Genomic DNA, 20,352 nt, shown 5'->3' on the forward strand with positions numbered 1-20,352 from the left:
TACTACTACTACTACTACTACTACTACTACTACTACTACTACTACTACTACTACTATTACTACTACTACTACTACTACTACTCGTATTTAGTACTACGGTGGGTTTATAGCAATGTCAGTGCATAAATACACTGTAAATAGTTGATTTCATAGAGAAGTCCATCCTTCATGGTACCTTCGAAAAATCTAATGAAACGAATTTTTCATCCTGTTCGATAATTTATAATAACTAGATCTAATTCGAAAACGCCGTAACCATGTAAATCGTAATATAATTCTGTGCATTATCGGATATATATTTTTTTTTAATTTATTGGATCATCCACTATGAAAATGGTGTACCTATATAGAATATTGATTTCAATTTTTGTTAGCAATAAGCTAATCATGCGTCGAAATCACATAGTACCATAAAAGAAGTGGATAATATATTGCTTTTTAGGGTTTATGATCTGGAAAAATAATTGAAACACTGATATTTAACGTACCTAAATCGTACTGTATATTCGTATATTACTTATAATATTTTATCCTACTGTAGTTTTTACTTTCTTGTATAGCAACATATGCTTACTATTCAGATAGATAATCATTAAAAGCATTTAAATCATGATGTTTTAATCAAATTACATTAAAATTTATTTATGTAAATGCAAATTATGTATGCAAATAAATAACTGTAAATGAAGAAAAAGAAAGAATAGATGCTGATTAATAATTAGTAACGAAAAAAAGTTTTATAGTTCATTAACTATCGAAAATATAGAAACTTTTTTCATAATCAAATTTCAATATCTGTACATTAAATTTTGAAACCTAATTACGAACAAAAATCTATCATCCTTTGTGGTCTAATAAATAACGTTGAAATGGTTACTAAAACAAGCATATTACGAAAATTTTTCAAAATTTCTTCGTCCATAACATTGTAACATCTTTAACGACTCTAAATACGACATATAAATTAATATGTATATCTACGAAACCATTTTTCCCCGGATGGCTATGACATTTTCTAGCGCAAACGATTCTATTTGGATAATTATGTTATGTGACAATATTATACAGCTGAGTATACAAATCCTTTTGGATTAAATGCTATATTTGAGCGTTAAGTCTACAAAGATGTAAATTTATGGTCTAGTAAGACTCCAAGAACAGGATACGGCTGTAGAAACACAAGTTTTCTAGACGTGTTTTCGAGAAAACTGAATATAATTCAGTGTCAGCATAATACGCGATGCATGTTTTTCGGTCGGTTCTGATAGACTATATTCCTCAATAACGCTTGACAATCTTTAAAACTTGTTTTGACAAGAACCATTTGTTATGTTATCTTAAAAGTTTACCAAGTGTGATTCTACAATAACGTCAATTATGTAGACATACGATGATTGCGCGCACGTTGCAACTGCAATTATATTTTATGAAAATGATATATTTTTTTTTCTTGCGGAAAAATACCATTAGTAGTAGTTCGAAACCAAAAAATCGAATAAGAAAACTGCCAACAAACGAGAGGATACGTTCGGTCAGGTTCACGCCGACTTCGACACACGTACATTAACGAAGGTGGAGGAACGCGGGATGGAAAAGAAAAAAAGTTAAAAAAAAAAAACACTCGATCCCGTCGACGGTCCTATACGCGCAACGCAAAATCGAACGCAATGATCACACGTATTGTCGGCGGTCACGACCCCGTTAAGCATCGTAACGATTCCTGGAAATGTTTTCGCGGGTGCGTTGCCGATGTCTTTCGAAGGGTTTAGCGCGGTTTACGTACATGAATGGTGAACCGACGTGGTGGGGGCGAGGGGGACTCCGAAAGGGGAGACAGCGGCTCCCGGACGGACGTGTGGTCGGCACGGAGTTCTCAACCGTGGCGTATGCAACTCAGGAGCTAAACGGCTGGTGGCGCTAACGGTCCCCTCAGCGTTCAACTACTACTCCTGCCCTGAACCGCTTCAGAATTCATGTCACAATAATATCCTTAACACCACCACGCCAGGATTTTTTTTTATCATAATTGTACTACGTGTAGAGTTAAATTTTCTCATTCAAATGTTTGACAGCTAGATACCTCGATTTTTTGTATCAATATTAAAATAAAAAATAATAATAATTCTACTTTTTATGAAATAACAAATTTACTTTATTTCACTTGGTATGCAATTTAAAATAAAATTACAATTTTTTGACAAAAACCATTTGTACATAGCAGAGACATTTTAATAAATTTTTATTTTTAATTAACTCATTAAAATTCCGTTGAAAAATTTTAATGTTCTTCGATAATCACAGTGTACTTATATATGTTACGGACAAAGTATACAATTTAGGCATTTTATACATTGTCTGGACAGTATATAAAATGCCCTTCGTATATTGGGCGATATAGATAACGGATGATATGATTTAATGAAATATGATAAATTGTCAAACATAGTGAAAATAAATTCAAGTTATTATCTGTAACTGGTTTTTTTGTTCTTATCGTATTTTTACAACGGGCATGTCCGCTTGTCCACATATTATATGCGTTTACGTGACATAATACATTATTACTATATTTACTGATTTATAAGTTACATTATATGACGTTGTAGTGATTATCGTGTAGTCAGCCTTTTACCTATTCTCAAAAATGAACTATTTAGTAACCGTGAATCGTTTGTATAATGCAGGTTAATTCATTCAGTGCGTACTTAACTACTTATTCGAATATGAAAAAGTTAAATGAAGATTTAAACAATTTGTTAAAAAAAAAGGTTCAAATACTTCATTTTTTTACAAAGTTAAAATATGATTAATTAATTTTACATATAAATCAATTAAATAACAATTCAAAGAAAAAGGAACCGAATGATTATAAACTTTTAAAAAAGTATGACGTGTTAAAAGTTTCTGATGTTAACAAGTTAATTGTACCAGTATCTGAAAACAACGAAATTAAATATTATGTACATAATGAAGAGTTATTTGATTTTATACATAAGGTTAATTTATCGATTGGACATGGTGGATGAAACATAGGGTTACCATAATATTTTTTGACCAAATCTGGACATCAGTTCCGTTTTACCGGAGGAGGGGGGCTAAAAATTGATAGTAAACAATGCTGTTATTTCATTAATACAATTTAAATTAGATTTATGAATAAAATGTCTATATAAGAGTTATTAGGTTAAATATGTTAAAACAATACAAATATGAAATATAAAAAAAAAAATAATTACATATTGTACATTTATACAGAGTAAACACGAAAATCTGTCACCTGATATAACATTTTGTATCAATATAACCATTTTAAACGATTATCTTTGTAAAATCCGGACTGTCCGGACGAAATCCGGACGTATGGTAACCTTAACGAAACAGGATGGAACACGAGGTAAATACAAAATATAAAAATATCACCAGAGATATGATTATGCATTACTTAAATAGTAGCGAATCGTGTAAAAAAAAATGAAGCACAGCCAAGAAAAGATTGGTGGTGCAATCAATTATATCTACTGAGAAGAATTTATCAATAATATAACTACATGTCATTATTCATTGAATTATCATATTTTATTAAATTGTATCATCTGTTATCTATATTGTCCAAATTGTATACTTTGCCCAAAACATATATATAATAATATTATTACAATATAATTCTAAAAGAGTGATTTTATAAATGTGATTTTGTACCTTTCTCTCTTCCTCTCACTCCCTCACTCAATCACCATGTGAGTGATACGTTAATATTATACCGACGTGGTGTATTTTTATTTTTATGACAACGGTTTTAGTCAACCAACATTTTTTTCCATTCTACCTATGCGCATAATAACATTAAATCACGAATTTTGAATAATATCGTAATCCAACGTTTTAAAATCAACCCAAACCCTGGCGCCATTAAAACAATGCTTCGGGAGGTTTAATGATTTTTTTTTTAAGCACCACTAACAGTGACCCCCACTGATATTATTTATTCAGTCCGTAACGTATTCTCATGATTATGACGAAAAAATATAACTTTTTGACAGGTTCAAAAAGTACGGAATTTTTATTTCACTGTTAAACTTTTAAATTGGATTTTATCATATTCCGGGTAAAAATATATCGTTTAACACACTCTCATTGAACTCTATATTATTAAATAGATTGTAAATAGTTTTAAAACCTAGCTATATGTGTGCATAATGTTCTATATATGCATTCACTCACACATAGTAAATGGAAAATTGGATATTTTTAACATTTATCCATTTACACTAATGGAGATTTTTTCTAGACTAGTTTATAAGTTTCCATTGCTATATTTTTTTTAATGGATTATTTACACACTTTGATGTTCGAATGAATAAGTAAATACTATACGGAATCTCTCTCATATAAATATAATATACACTCTAGAAATAGAGAGAGATAAAGAGAGAAAAAATATGTGATATGTGTGTACAAAAAGCGGCGGCATATCGTCATAACATAAAAATAATTACAAAGACCATTTTTATAACTGCGGAAATGAATGCAAAACAAGGCGTAATAATCATAAGCTTTTTATATAATGGCAAAAAAAATAATACTTAATTATTGTAATTGCAATGCAAGGACAGTAAAACGACTACATCACGAAACTTTATACTATATTATAATGAATATATATCGTGATAATTATTTGTTTTAATTCGATCGCTTCTGTTCATTGACTAATACTCTTAAGTTTTTATTTATTATTTAATTATTTTTATCGAAATCAATTATTATCACTCTAAGAATTCTTAATGCTAGTTTTTTTTGAGTTAATATTAATTACTTAATTTTTATTATTTGACGCTGATTATAACTCATAGCAAAATTAATGTCAGTTTATTAGTCTTATATGGATGAAATTTTTGAATAAGTATTGTACAAAATATTTAAAATGGTTAACGTGATTGCTTTATAAAAATAGTACCTATATGGCGTTAATTAGAAATTTAATAGCAACGAGAATATGACGGGACGCGATCAATGACTGTTAATTCGGAAAAAAAACTAATAATCTAATTATATTCATTAAGTAGAGTCTCTGTGAAATTCACTGGTTTTCTACCACATTGTCGACTAGTATGATAATCAGTGATTGAATACGAGAGTACTTTTTTTATTTTTATTTTTATGCTATTTGTCACCAGATAATCTGGTCTCTAATCTGCGCACACTGGATGTGACTTGTATATTAATTATGGTCCGTATACGCCTTAATTAAGTGACGATGATGTTTCATACGTGATTATTGTATATGTATACACACATGGTTTTTTTTATCGGGTAATTCATAAAAACGATTTTTAGTAATATTTCAAACATTGGAAATCAATACATTTGTGATTTTGTTCCCGCTGGTTTCACAATTAATGCTAATATTATTCTGTTTTTCATGGTATTCAAATAGCATTTTCACACACCATAAAAATTATTTATTTGACGTGTGTTCAGATAGAACTTTAAACAAGTAATTTGGCGTTTTTATGCTGAATGTGTTTGTATTAAATTAAATTTAAATTTAATTTAAAACAAAAAGAAATTAAACCAATCAACGGATGGTTTTAAGTGGAGATCGATCAAATGTCCATTAATCTGCAATAATAAATTCAACATATTTCCATAATTTATTTATTCCCAGCAGAATTCTTTTTGTACTCGCAGAAAACTAGACTAAAAAAACATAAAATTATTTATTTAAAGTACTATCACTCTTATCAAAGTCCAATATCAGATATAAAATAATTTTATCTTGTGAAAATTTTCTTATATTTTGTTCATCCGATAAAATGTTAAAAATCGATAAAAATCACTGTAAGATCCTAATTGGAAGATTATCGTTGTAAATATTTTTTTCGATTTTTGATGAATATAGATACTATACGATGTACAGTTAATATATACTTAACTGTCTAAACATAAACAATTATAAATAATTTAAAATCGATTTTGATGTGAACCAATTAATAATTTTATCAACTTAAATATATTACCGAAAATGACACACATTTTTTTTCAAATCAATGAATTTGTGTTGGTTGTAATGAAAAAAAAAATATAAGTAAACAAAAATCAACTATCGATTTTACGGTTGCAAGTACATTATTTTGTACACCAAATGAATAAAAACCTAATTGATATTTAAGTTGCTATGTTTTATACAGTGTGTTCAACGATAAAGGTAACACGAAATATTTCGAACGCATAGCCTTGTATTCCATTCAGGTTTTTTTTAATGCATAAAACATAAATTTCCATTTATTTTTGATAAATCTTAATTTTCAAAAAAAAAATCTGCGCATGCGCAACAAAATAATTTTTTTAAATTTTTTAGTTCAAATTTGATTTAAGTGCATTTTTCTAAGCAACTTTGATCCCTTCAAATCTTCAAAATTGACTAATTAAGAATAAGTTAAAGTTTCGATTAATAAAACTTGAATTTATCGTATTTTTTAATATTTTACTTATGGTTTTACAGATAGATTTGTGTTTTCATAAGATTTTTTTTTTAAATCAAGTGCACTGTCATAAGTAAAAGTAATTAACATTATTTCTACCAAATTTTTAACTTAAATTTGTCGTAAATAGTAGAATTTTGGTTAATTAACTAAACACATTAACTTATATTCAATCATTTTAATTCAGTTTTAAAATAAAATTTTGATTTTATTTAAAAATTAAATTATATAGGTACACGTTAGTATTAATTACATTTTACAATTTATCGTAAAAATTGTTCAAAATTATTACCATGATGTGCAACGCATACTTCACACCGTTGCAGTGCTTCTCTGTGTGTCGCAGAAAGTATTTGTTCCTCTGTTAATTGAGCACACGCAACAATTATTTTATTCTTCAAATCTTGAAGATCATTTGGTGGATTAGAATAGACAACCGTCTTCAGATGTTCCCACAAAAAAAAATCCAAAGGTGTCAAATCTGGTGATATTGGCGGCCATTCTACTGGCCCACGAGTGCCCATGCATCTATGATTAAAAGCTTGTTCTAAATATTCGTGTACAATTAATGTGTTATGCGCAGGTGCTCCATATTATTGAAAAAATAAATGTGCGCGAATGTTTAATGGAATATCTTCTATAAAAATGGTTAACTGATTTGACAAGAAGTTGAGGTATCTAATACCATCGTAAAAATAAGGACCGAGTAATTTGCCACCTACAAGTCCACACCAAACGTTTGTTCCCAATACGTGTTGAAAATTAGTATCATTTCTCCAAAATGGATTACTATCAGACCAATATCGATTATTTTGTTTGTTAATAATACCCTTATTAATAAATTTGGATTCGTCAGTCCAACAAATGTAGTCCAAAAATCTTTGTTCCTCTTGAGCTTGTACCAAAAACCATGCAACAAACGTAAGCCTTCTCTCTCAATCACCAGATACCAAATGTTAAACTAAGTTTGGCCGATATGAATGATACTTATTTTTTTTCAAAATTGAATGAATTTTTCTCACGGATACATGAAGTTCTCTCGCCAAATGTCGCACGGAAGAACGAGGATTAATATTAATGTATACTAATACCTGCATTTCCTCATCATCATTAGCTTCATGTGGTCTTCGATTACGACGGCCGTTACCATTTCTTCTCGTAAACTGTCCGTGTTCTCTCAAACTCATCTAAATTCGCACAAAAAAGTTGTGAGATGGATGGTATTGATTCGGGTACCGTTCTGCATACACTCGTGCTGCATTTCGAGAATTTTTTTGGCACTCGCCATAAATTAAGAGCATATCTGTTTTCTCATTGAAGCTAACCATCATAAACAAAAAATAGATGTGTCCCAAACGAATGACAAACCACATTTAATAACGACTTACAAAGTACACTTTTTTCATAAATGAGAGCAAATTTAGAAATAGTATCTAACCATAATTATCGTTTGATAGATTGTTACCCACATTAAGATAACATAATCTAAGGCATTCAATAAAAATCAATAAAAGACAAGATATTTTTTGTAGAAATGTCAAACCAATATAATTTTTTATTAATACGATGCTTAAAGGCTGAACTTAGATAATTTAATTCTTTATCAAAATCATAATTTTGTTTTAAAACTAAATTAAAATGATTGAATATGCGTTAATTTGTTTAATTAATTAACCAAAATTCTACTATTTATGACAAATTTAAGTTAAAATTTCGGTAGAATTAATGTAAATTACTTTTACTTATGACAGTACACTTGATTTAAAAAAAATCTTAAGAAAACACAAATCTATTTGTAAAACCATAAGTAGAATATTGAAAAATACGATAAATACAAGTTTTATTAATCGAAACTTTAACTTATTCTTAATTAGTCAATTTTGAAGATAGAGCGAGACTTTAGGGATCAAAGTTGAACTAAAAAATGGGAGGTGCCACTTAAAAAAAAATTTTGCGCATGCGCAGAATTTTTTTTTAAAAAATTAAGATTTACTAAAAATAAATGTAAATTTATGTACTTTATGCATTAAAAAAAAACCTGAATGGAATACAAGGCCATGCGATCGAAATAATTCGTGTTACCTTTATCGTTGAACACACTGTATAAACGTTTACATGTATTGTACACAATTTCGTGGACACGGTATTGTCAAACAGATATTTGATTTTTTATTGCTTGCTTTATTGAATAACATGAAAAAATAATATAATTCAGATTCTATATTATTTAAAAATACATTTTAAGACATTTCAGGGGCGTTCACAAGGTGAAAGGAAAATAAGGCAGTCACCCCAACTGTCAACTTTTTTAAATTTTTGTTATTTATTAATTATTTTATACCAGTTTGCCCCCTCACCCTTAAAAAACTGTTTAAGGACGCTACTTGTACAATTAATAAAAATATTGGCTTGATAACGGGTAACAGTGAAATAGACTAAATGACTCATCCGTATACATGATGTACGACTAAGATGATTTGGCCTTTCCACGCATAGACTTTAAGTAAAAGTTTCACAGATTAATTAAATACATCCTAAGTAGTACATAGCGATTAAATAGTATGTTTCTTAGAGTAATTATGCGATAGTAGTTATTTAATAGGTCGTACAAATATATTTGAATTACAAAACGATTTTGCAATACGGCAGCATAAATGCACTCGGAGATATATTATGTTCGATTGATACGAGACTGAAAGCAAATTATTATTATTTTATTTCATGAATATTATAATATAATTTCCATTTCATTTAATGCTTCGAAATTTCTAAGCGTTTGATTTACACACTTTCGAATTTTAAACGAATCGTTATCACTCTTGTAGAAAAAGACAGAAAATAATATTGTTTTCGAGTACTTCTGCTAAATTAATAAATCAAAATAACTTCCGTTTTTCGAACGAAATGAAAAAGTTTACTAATGTCGTGTACCAAAAGAAGATTACGACGGGTAGTGATAGAGTAGAAAAGAACAAAACTTTTATGAATATATTATAACAAGTTTAGATGACTTGGTTTATTAATTTAGACAAACACACTAGTATCAGGACTAATATTAACAATAACACAGTCTAGTGCCTTCTTTAACTCTGTATTAAGAGTGACTCCCAGTGGCTAGTGAGCAGGTGCATTATATAGAGGCCAACTTGCGTCACGTACTCCGGTACGGAAGTGGCGTGATAATCTTAAGTGCCTTTGATTGGTCAATGCAGTATAGCGTGATACTGACGTCTTATGGTGTGATGTGGTGCTATAACGTAAATAGGGCCTGCTCATTACACTAGATTTTAATTATATAGTATTAGCCGTTCGTTTGAAATATAAAACAAAAATATTCGGTACTTCTTGGCGTTACTTTACTTTGTCTAACCCAGCCAAGGCCGTAGAGGGGAAAAGATTATATTTTCCCAAAATGTGTTCTAAAGATATAATTTTATGGTTCTATATGCCTATTAAATTTGAAATTCTAAAATGTACTATTCAAAAATCATAGTTTCACTCTAAATCCCCCATAAATTTTATTTTTGCTATAGCCTTGGACCCAGTTACCCGCTGTATCTATATTTTTTCCTTGAGATTGATATTATATGTCTCTATTCGAAGTAGATTCCACCGAGTGTACACTCGACGTGTTGATGATAAATATTTAATAAACGTATTGTTTTCAAACGTGGTCGAATACATAAAACACCATATTGCATTTTTTTATTATTTTGTCTCAAATCACCATTATTATTCTCACTGAAATTTTAATTATATTTGTAATTTTTAAACTCAATATATAGAATATAGAATTTCATTCGAACAATGATAAACGTATAATTTTTCGTTTGGTGCAATTGGACTGGAGCATTTGCGCGTATCCAACATAGGTGATGATGTGAAATATGACGCGTCATAACCCACTGATGTCTACTTGAATAATACTTTTATTAAAATATGTCATCATGACTGCAGTAGTATTATAATGTACGCTCGAAGTTAATCCGTTTTTATTGTAGTTTTCAGTGTGTACCCCAATGAACTACGGTCCATAACACAAGGGTTGTAAAAATCGTTACAACTCAAAGTTGAAAGAGAATGTTTTGGCGAGTATCTATATAGGTAAAATATTATAACACCTCGGTCCGTTTATAATTTATTTTTATTGTTTTTACTACCAACTTTTCCCCCCTATTTTTGGCAATAAAGCGGAAATCCCTTTTTTCCTTTTTCTTACATTTCAGTACTGTTACAGCGATACTTTCCCCTTTCAAATCGTCCATTTATATATATACAGTTTTTACAACGATGAGGTTTTTTCAATAAAGTGAACGTATAAGCTCGGCATTAGTGCACGACACGCGTACTATATAACTATAGCTGAATCATGCGCTCGTACGGCGCGCTTATAAAGATACCGATTTCACCGGAACAGTAGACATGTCATGAGGTTTTAGTATTTATTTTCCTTCTTCTTTTATTCCCTTGTTTTCGTTTCCTACATGATGTTTTTGCTGACCTCTGTGGAAGCGACCGATTCTCATCGTCGGATCGATGCGAGTCTAATATCAGCTGCAGAAGACATGTGGCAATGCTGAGACCAAGAGGAGGATCATATGGTCTCTACTCAACGCCAAAATTTAACCCGTCCAATTTCTTCGTGACAGAACACACGCACACACGCACACACATGCGAAAAAGTAGCTGGCAAATAGCACACAGGAGAGAAGTAATAATGAGTCCCAAGAGAAAATCCATTCTCTTTCACAAGCACACTGCTATAATGTTTACCGTGTCGACAACACGGTGTTGTTGGTGATAATGTGGCGTTATCGCAGGTTCTTATGAAAACATATTGCCATTGGAAGGTGAGAACTGAAATTATAACGATATTAATGTTATAGTCTCGTGTACATCGCATTACTACAACGACACGTGTATTAGACCATAATATTTTATTCGTCACGCGAGCGGTGAGTAAAGCTCATGTTGTGCAAAGGTAAATGTTCGTTAGCTAGACAATAATCAACGGTAATCGATAAATTATAGGTTGTTAATATCGTATTATCTAGTTATTCATTGTCGGACAGCTATACGCGCGTTTCAGGTGTACATCCAACCTGAAAATTCAGCGTTGCTATTCCAAACTTAAGAGTACGCTAGTTTCCGCGTACACAGCTGATTGCCGGCTGTTGTTCGGCCCCCAAAAATTAATTTTTCGGCAAAAATCGTTTCCGGTTAATTCATATCGCTGCGTGCCGTTACTAATCCCTTTATGATCGCGCGCAATCGTCATCGCCAGCAGTCATGTAAATTATTATTTATTTTATTTTACCTCATATTCAGTTGTTTTTTTCAAATTACAATATCATACAAATACATAATACCAAGAGTAACAGCGTCATCGACAGACGGTAGTGAAAGGATAGCAGACACGATCACTTTTTGTCCGCCACCTGGTGTATCCTTAAGTTGAATAGATTGTAGTTTATACGTTTAAAATGCCAATCTTTCATTACCATCGATAACTCTATAAAATTGGAGACCGACTTTCTATGATGGTGCAAGTTTGAAATATCGGTCGGGGGTCACGGGACGGGCACAATTGAAACGGAACGTGCGTTCGGACATCCGTCTGATTTGGAAACGATGCGCACTCAGCACGTGATCGGAATCCGTCTCGGGAGGCGATCGAGTGCCGAAAATATAAGTATATTTCGACCGTCGCCAGGCGCGCGTTTCCCCGGGATCATGAGGCATTACTGCACCCGACGCGCTGACGTATCACGTCCGAGTATGAGGATATGGATAGGTGCGATTGAATAAATCGCGGCGGAGTCGGTTCACCGTTTTCAGCGCTATCTGACCGACCGAACTGCAAAAATTAGCGTGTATTAATGCAGGGGTGGGTTTTATCACTAACCAAGGGAGGGGCTAATGGAAGTTTAAGAATTTAGTTAGGTGGTTTTTTAAATCTATATAAAATTTTAAATTACAGAATATGATTTGTGTCCCTCATAAGTAAGTCATTTTTTTCACAATAATGACAAAGCTTAAATAGTTACATTATTACATTAATAGTATCAATTTTAATCTGAAACCATTTTAAAAAATAGATAAATACATATAATTAATAACAAAAGTTTTATTTTAAAAAAAAAATATATAAAATAGGTACCATTCATCAATGACCATTGACGATATTTTATTATAATTATTAATATATAATAACACTTTGCTTTATAAAATAGATAGCTTAAATCCAAGGGGGGGGGAGCTAATGCCCCCCTTAGCTACCCCCTTAAACCCGCCCATGTATTAGTGTATATGGCCCCAGCGGACGAGACCCTGAATAGTGTTATTATTATTATTATTATTATTATTGTTATTAAACAAATGTAACACGCCGTGGCTAATAGTGGAAATCTCGCACAGACATTCGTAAAGGTCGAAGAAGGCGAGTGAAAAAGTGTTGCAATAATAAAATTTCGTTTTGCATATTAAGCAAACTAAAATATCATAAAATATATTAGTGTTATGGATTATTCTGCGTGTTCTAAATATACATAGTTATATCTTTTGTTTTTAATTAAAACTGCACGCGTCAAATACAGCGATTTAATTTATTAAACTTTAAAAATAAATACTAGCTATTCACGAAAATATTAAAAAAAAAAAATACTTTTATTTCGTTATTTGGAAAAAAATTGAACCTTGCCATTTTCATAGAGTTTAATTTTGATACATTTTCACGGAAGACATTTTTAATTTCGTACTTACTAGACTAAATTTTAAATTTTGCTAAAAACATGCTTATCACCTATTTTATTTTTCATAAATAGAAACCCCTTTATAATATTTCTTGTACCTTAGCCATAAAATTGTAAAGTTCTTATATGGTAAGAAGGTGTACCATTTAACTTTATAATTCATATAAAATACTGGTTTATAATTTAGTTATTTTTGTAGTACCACAACTTCTAAGATTAATTCTGACTTTAGAATTAAAGTCAACTGATATCTTATTGTATATGTATAATTCCATTTAAAATTATTGCATATTTCGGAAGTACTATTTATTCGATCTACGAATACACACCGATTATTAAAATACCCTATTATCGTGTATGTGGTATACAAAACGTTCAACTTGAATTTTTCATTGAATACTTCAAATACAGGTCATGTATTATTCTATATGTATATTTTATATTCATAGAATATTTAATTGTTTCCAATGATTTTATTATAATATCATATGAGTCACATAAATAAAAGAAAAAACTATTAGAACAAAACAGCGTGGATATTTTCATACCACCATGTGATAATACATTTATCAATCACTATTTTTCAAAACTTTAATGTACAAATATTATTTAATCGTTTTATGCACTTGATAAAAGAGTAAAACAAACATATTTTTTTCAAATTCATAAAATTGACAGCAGATTTAACAGTTTAATTTAAAAATAAATTAAGAAAACTTTAAACTTGTCTAATTAAATTCATCAGGTAATTAATTTTTTATTTTCATTTTTAAAATATTTTATACCTACGTAAATATACATATATTTTTTTTTGCTCCCTGATTGTATACATTTCATTATTTTTTTATATTTGTTATGTTCAATGTACAATTTTTAAATAATCAATGAAACGAATATTAATTGTTTTGAATACTATTTTTCAATAATAAACAATTTTGTCAACTGCAAATTACACAGCTTCGAAACTTAATATTCAAATCGCATACATTATTTATCACTCTATGTATTGAGAAATGAGTAATATTTGAGATATATTTTTTTTATTATTTCGAATTTTTAAAACAAAAATACCATATGTATATATTGAGTCAAGTGTGTCAAATATTTAATTTTAGAAAAAACAATTCTCAAAAACAAAAATAAAATAATCCATCGTCAGTAATGTATACAACTCCATTTGCAAGCTTGATTGATCAATACGTATTTGTACATCTATTTATCATATTTCCACGTTTTTATGATGACGCATCCATTAGTTGTGGATTTGGTATTGGAATAAAATATAGTGTGTGTGTGTTTGTGTGTGTTCAAATTTTTTGGGGTCTGATTGAAATTTCTAATAATTTAACACCTATATATACACATATATATCAAGTTGAGTATCCAGCTCTATATATAATACGCATAGAATCCATCATTTGTCGGAATATAGTCTGACAACGACTATAATTTTAAAAATATTATTACTATTATAATTCTGTCTGGCTATATAATAATAATAATAATACATACATACGGATGATATCATTGCATGCGATGTGCTCTTTGAATGGTTCAGAGCAAACACACGCGGCTGCAGCATAAATATATTATATAAAAACGCCATCCCCTCGGAAACACGCGGGACTACGTTATTACGGTATACTTTCTGTTTGAAAGGTTGAAAATGAAAACTTGGCCGAGTCCGAAAAATTAATCAGATCAGAGTTATCGAACGAACCCGATCTATGTAAATTATTGAAACGTATAAATAAATTTCAATTCGTTTACGGACAATACTCGTAATATTCTGAATGAGCTTGTAGTAAGTATGTTTAGTAGTGAATAGTAAATTTACGAGTATAATCGAATCAGGGGAATTTCTAGAAGAAAAGAATACAAACAGTCGAATAATGTAACTCTAATAAAGTATAATAGTCGCCGTGGTATTTATAGTTCAATTAATTATGAGTTATGGAAATCATATAACATGTAATACGTTTATATTACTTGAAACAAATCTGTACCAAAAACGTACAAGATAAATTAACGAAAACCCTAGAATTCATGAACGTTTGCTATACTAATAATCAGCTAAAACAAAACCCAAATAAGACACAAGTATGCTGTTTCTATTTAAGAAACAGAGATGCTAAGAAACGAATCGACATAAAATGGCTCGGCGATACATTACCTTACACTGACCACCCAATCTACCTTGGAGTAACATTAGATAGGACACTTACGTTTAAGGAACATTGCATTAAAACGAAAATGAAAATACAGACCAGGAACAATCTACCGAAAAAGTTGTCGGGTACTCAATGGGGAACACAATCACACACAATGAAAACAACGGGATCGGCATTATGTTTTTCCATAAAAAAAATCATTGAAATAATACCAAACGAAAATATATTTTATTTCAGGACAAAAAAGTGATTATGAACGAAATTACGATCAAAAAAATCAAAAGTAACTTTATACAGAAGCTCTCTTAAACCAATAGTAACATATGCAAGTGAGAATCGACCCCAAATAAAATAAAACAGAAAACTTTTAACTTTTTTTTTTTATTATTTTTAAACGATTTATAATTACCAAGGAATATATAAATAAAAGACATTGTTCACGCCAGTACGGTCAAAATGTAATGTCCGGGTTGCAGTTGGTAGCGCCGTATAGATAATTATGTTCAATCAGCCGAACGACCGTTAGGGGCGGTTGGCAATATTTAAAAATGTCGTTGCGACGCTATGCATCGACGAAAAACCCGCCGCCGTTGTGTTGTTCTTTCTCTCGTTTCCATTACGAACGTTATCATTTTTGGTGTGCGTTGGTTGTTTTTCTACACGAAGTTGTCGTGCGTTGTTGGTCCACGTAATTGACGTACCGTTGTTCCACGTATGTTGACGCGGATGTAAGATCTATTCTTACAACGGAAGTTGCCGTCCAAACCGTCTTTAGCCGGTCGCCGTCGGTTCGGCCACGTTGTTTGCGGGTAGACGCCGCCATACGTAATAGCAAGTTGTGCGCACGTTACTCCGCCGTTAGCGATTCGCCTTCTTTATATCGACATTGTCGGGTTTTGTTATATTGTTTCTTTTATATATATATATATATATTGATAAAATATGTTTTAATTTATTATATTGTTCCTTCGTTGTTTTTTGTTTTTTTGATATTTTTTGAAATATACTTATGTTATTATTATTATTATTATTATTATGTAAATACCAGATTTAGCCTTATTCAATCTCCAGACACTCTAGTCACAGGGGGCAACTGCCGAGTAAAGAGCCTGTGTAGCGAACAGATATAATGACAATATAATAAACTCAACAGACACGGAATATGTAAGATGTAAATTATTGGAATTATTGGGACCTGTATAGATAGAAAATTCGGAAATAGTAAAAACTAACAAGGAACGATCGCTTGGTAGTCCAAGAATCAGGTTAATAAATGCGGCATAAAAGAAAAGAAACGCAACAACAGACTTGAGAGAAAAAAATGGAAAGTTTTACTTAGGGCAGCGTATGTCCTCAGTGAGCGGTTAAACTGTTAAAAAAGAATAATATATAAATGTATATGCATAACTAATATTTTGTAATCTTATGGATATGTAAACGGAACGCTCAAAATATTATGGGGATCATAGAAATCCCAGCGTAATTTTTTTACCACTTTAATCCCTGAATGTTGAATGTGTAAAAACAACCATACGCAGATATGAGAGACGAATACGGTTCAAATGTTTTATTATCAGTCATCACAGCTAGCTTCAACGAACGACTACTATATGGTATACTATTTGAACGTTGTATATAGTACACACATTTTCTTTTGATTAACGCACTTTATTATTTTTTATTTTTTATTTCATTATTTTTTCATTTATTTCATTTATTTCACTTTTTTATTTCAAATGTTGTTCTGTATTTTTTTAACGTTACGAAGTATTCTTAACACTCGTGAAAATTGTGTAATCGATAGCCGACATATAGGGCGTAGTTATTGTAAACGTTCAATTATTAAAATCGTGATTTATAATAAATCTATAATGCAATCGGAAAACTTTGAATAGAAAAAGCTTGCAAATTACTCGACCTAAATCTGCAGCAGAATAATAATATATACGTGTATACTGTAGTGTTCTGTTCAAAAGTTATTTTCATTCTCGATAGACATCCCGATAATGGCGAACTGACTTTAGTTTATTTCAATTTTAATGTTTATCATAATAATTATGCAGCGTTAGCTAATATTAACAATACTTAAGAGCAGAGGAGCCCATAGGTTTTCCATGAGCCAGTACAATTATAATTATAGCACCCCCCAAATTTATTTTGATCTACATCCATACGACCTTATTCACTTGATTGGAATCATTTGTTTCTAAATACATTTCATTTTCAATATTGCAAATTCCTGTACAACATTTTTTTAATAAGGGTTTGAATTTAAAATTGTACAAAAACAAAAAAAATCTTCACTAGTTGGTATTGCTTAGGGTAGTTCTTCAAATACAATAACTTATTAATTATTAAAGATTTCAAAGTTAATACTACAACATACATAATAATTTTAATCAGCGATATACCTCGAGGCATTGAATATTGACTTGTTCTACAAAATATATCAATTACTCCATCAGAATTTATTTCTATATAGTTGTTACATAACATATTAATATAATAACATATAAATCTTGGGGCAGCTTCCTGAGCCCTGACGCAAACTACAAACACAATAACGTTATTATAGTTATCTATATAATTTATTTTATATTTATATTTATATTTGTTTGCATATTTGGCACTGCCAACTCTTTACGTTTTTTTCAACGGTCTAAAGATCCAGATGAATAGTTATGCATTTATAGTGTTTGCTCCAGAGACCAGAGAGGGACCCTCAGATGTATGTAGGCTATGTCTAACCCGGGACCCATAAGAAATCATTGCTATTGCACCATTTGGTACCCTACGTGGAAGCCACTACTTACGAGCATATCTTTGGTTAGGCCCGAGTACATAAGTATATAGGTGCTTATAACACGAGTATATGCTACATTTCCACTCACGTATCGTAGAACAATTATTGTTGTTATAAGAACAATCGAATAATGTAACATAATATATTACTGAGTGTGGTAAATAATTGGCAAATATTATTTTCCTCGAATATCCTATTGGAATTGAATTGTAATACGCCAACGCAATAATGAATTATCAATTTGTAGTTCGTCAAATTATTATTGAGTTCCTCTGCTATATGTATTATATAATTTATATATTTAATTATTATTATGTTTATATTAAATTATATAATAATATGATAATTATTATCAACACGTCAACATTTTACAACAAAATAATTTATTCTACATATATATATATATATATATCGCTATAAATCAAAATAAATAGAATGACAATAAAAACTCAAATATTTAACAGGAAAAAAGTTCATCGTCTGGATTTGATTATTATAAACTGTTTAAATTACAAATAGTAACGATATTATATGATGATAAAATATAATAGAAGTTTCTTTAAATGTTCATCCAATGAACAATTCATTTTTAGAAATGACACAATATTTTATACTGGCTATATCGAGAAAAATAGCATAGAATATATTTAGACTTGAAAATTTGAATCAAACACTACACTTCATACTAAACTTAGAATATTATATAAATAAATAGTAATGCTAGTAATTCATTTTTTTAGGAGTTAAATCATAATAGTATTAAGATCGAAATAGTTTCAATTAGGAAAATTTTAACAGTGACATTATTTTCAGTTTCTTTTTAAACTAAATGCAATACATTATAGAACCAACACCAGTTCCGTTTGAATAACCGATTGTAAAATATTCGAACAGTTAAAAATATGTGAATGGGAAATGCTTGATATATATGTGATAATTACGTGTCCAAAATAATCTTGTGCTATAGTTAAAAGATTGAAAAACTTTAGTTTCATTAATCGGTTCATACAATAAACATGTTAATCATAGCTTGTAAATAAAAAAGGAGTCATTATTGATGTTAGAGATAGTTTTTATATAATGGTAGAATATTATTTTTTAATATTATTAAGTCAATATATTTATAAGTACCTTATGTGAAAAAACATTTCACGCAGAGCAATTTCTTGGTTTCTGGGTTTGAAAATGTTGAAGGTTTTTTGTCCATCCTGAAATTATAAAAAAAAATAATCAAAACAATTATGTAGTATTTTATATTATGATATATTGCATTTATATAATTTTATCAATTGTGCCAAACGAGTATGTTAATGTATGAGAGAGAAGGATATAGATAGATAAATAGATAGTGCTAAAGTGAGAGAGAGAGAGAGAGAGAGAGAGAGAGAGACATCAAGTTAGAGAGAAAAAATTCTAAATATCATGCCCCCTTTATGTCCATTTAAATTTTTTAAATCAATTGCCATAATTCAACTTGTGTTGAACAGATTAAATTTTTCTAATTTTTAAAATAAGAGAAGAATATACTTAACAACTCTATTTTAATTTTATAGGATCGTACATAACACTATTCATATTTTTATTTCTGTCTATTGTCGAGACATATTGTAAATAAAATCTTAACCTATTAAATATAAACATTTATTCACAAAAGATATAATACATTTCTGTAATTCTATAAAATTAAAATATGTTCGCGAATTTCTGAATGTTATATTTGCTGTATAATTTTCACTAATAAACTAATATTAATGTGCAATGTAATTTTTTTTTGATGATTTTAATTTTTGCAGGTTGGAAGAATTATAACGTATTAATAAGTGTATTCACCATGGTCAACGCACATACTAGCACAAAATAACGATATACCTACATTTAATTTCTGTACATTTCTTAGTTTGATACCAAGCTTTAAATATTCCATATATTAGAAAAATATCAACCATAAATGTCAACACCAAGTACGATCACGAAAGATGTAGAGAAGAGTTTCCTTAATTTTTAGATGAGAGAATTCGGAAACGTAGATCTATTTTTATAGGATCCAGTAAAATATAAATTACCTCCCATCTTACAGTATAACCACAACGATAATTCGCCTTAAATAATACATCTGCATAACATAATTATATAACTATTAAAAT

The 20,352-nt window shown here is 29.9% G+C and overlaps 1 protein-coding gene and 1 pseudogene across 4 annotated transcripts in view; both read right to left on the reverse strand.

The window, feature by feature from the left end:
* The window catches only part of LOC112687089 (gamma-aminobutyric acid type B receptor subunit 2), a 466,487-nt gene that overhangs the window by 263,146 nt on the left and 182,989 nt on the right, over nucleotides 1–20,352 (reverse strand). For 3 of the 4 annotated variants that reach the window (XM_025559630.1, XM_025559632.1, XM_025559631.1), the window contains one exon: nucleotides 19,340–19,416. The exons of the other annotated variant lie outside the window; for it this stretch is intronic. In XM_025559630.1, coding sequence (XP_025415415.1) covers nucleotides 19,340–19,416 — 77 coding nt within the window. The remainder of the gene's footprint in view (nucleotides 1–19,339; nucleotides 19,417–20,352) is intronic. 4 annotated transcript variants of the gene reach the window in all.
* On the reverse strand, nucleotides 6,746–7,810 carry LOC112687092 (annotated as a pseudogene).

This window comes from Sipha flava, unplaced genomic scaffold, assembly GCF_003268045.1.
Source record: "Sipha flava isolate LNK unplaced genomic scaffold, YSA_version1 330_pilon_pilon, whole genome shotgun sequence".
In the NCBI taxonomy this organism is placed as follows: domain Eukaryota; kingdom Metazoa; phylum Arthropoda; class Insecta; order Hemiptera; family Aphididae; genus Sipha; species Sipha flava.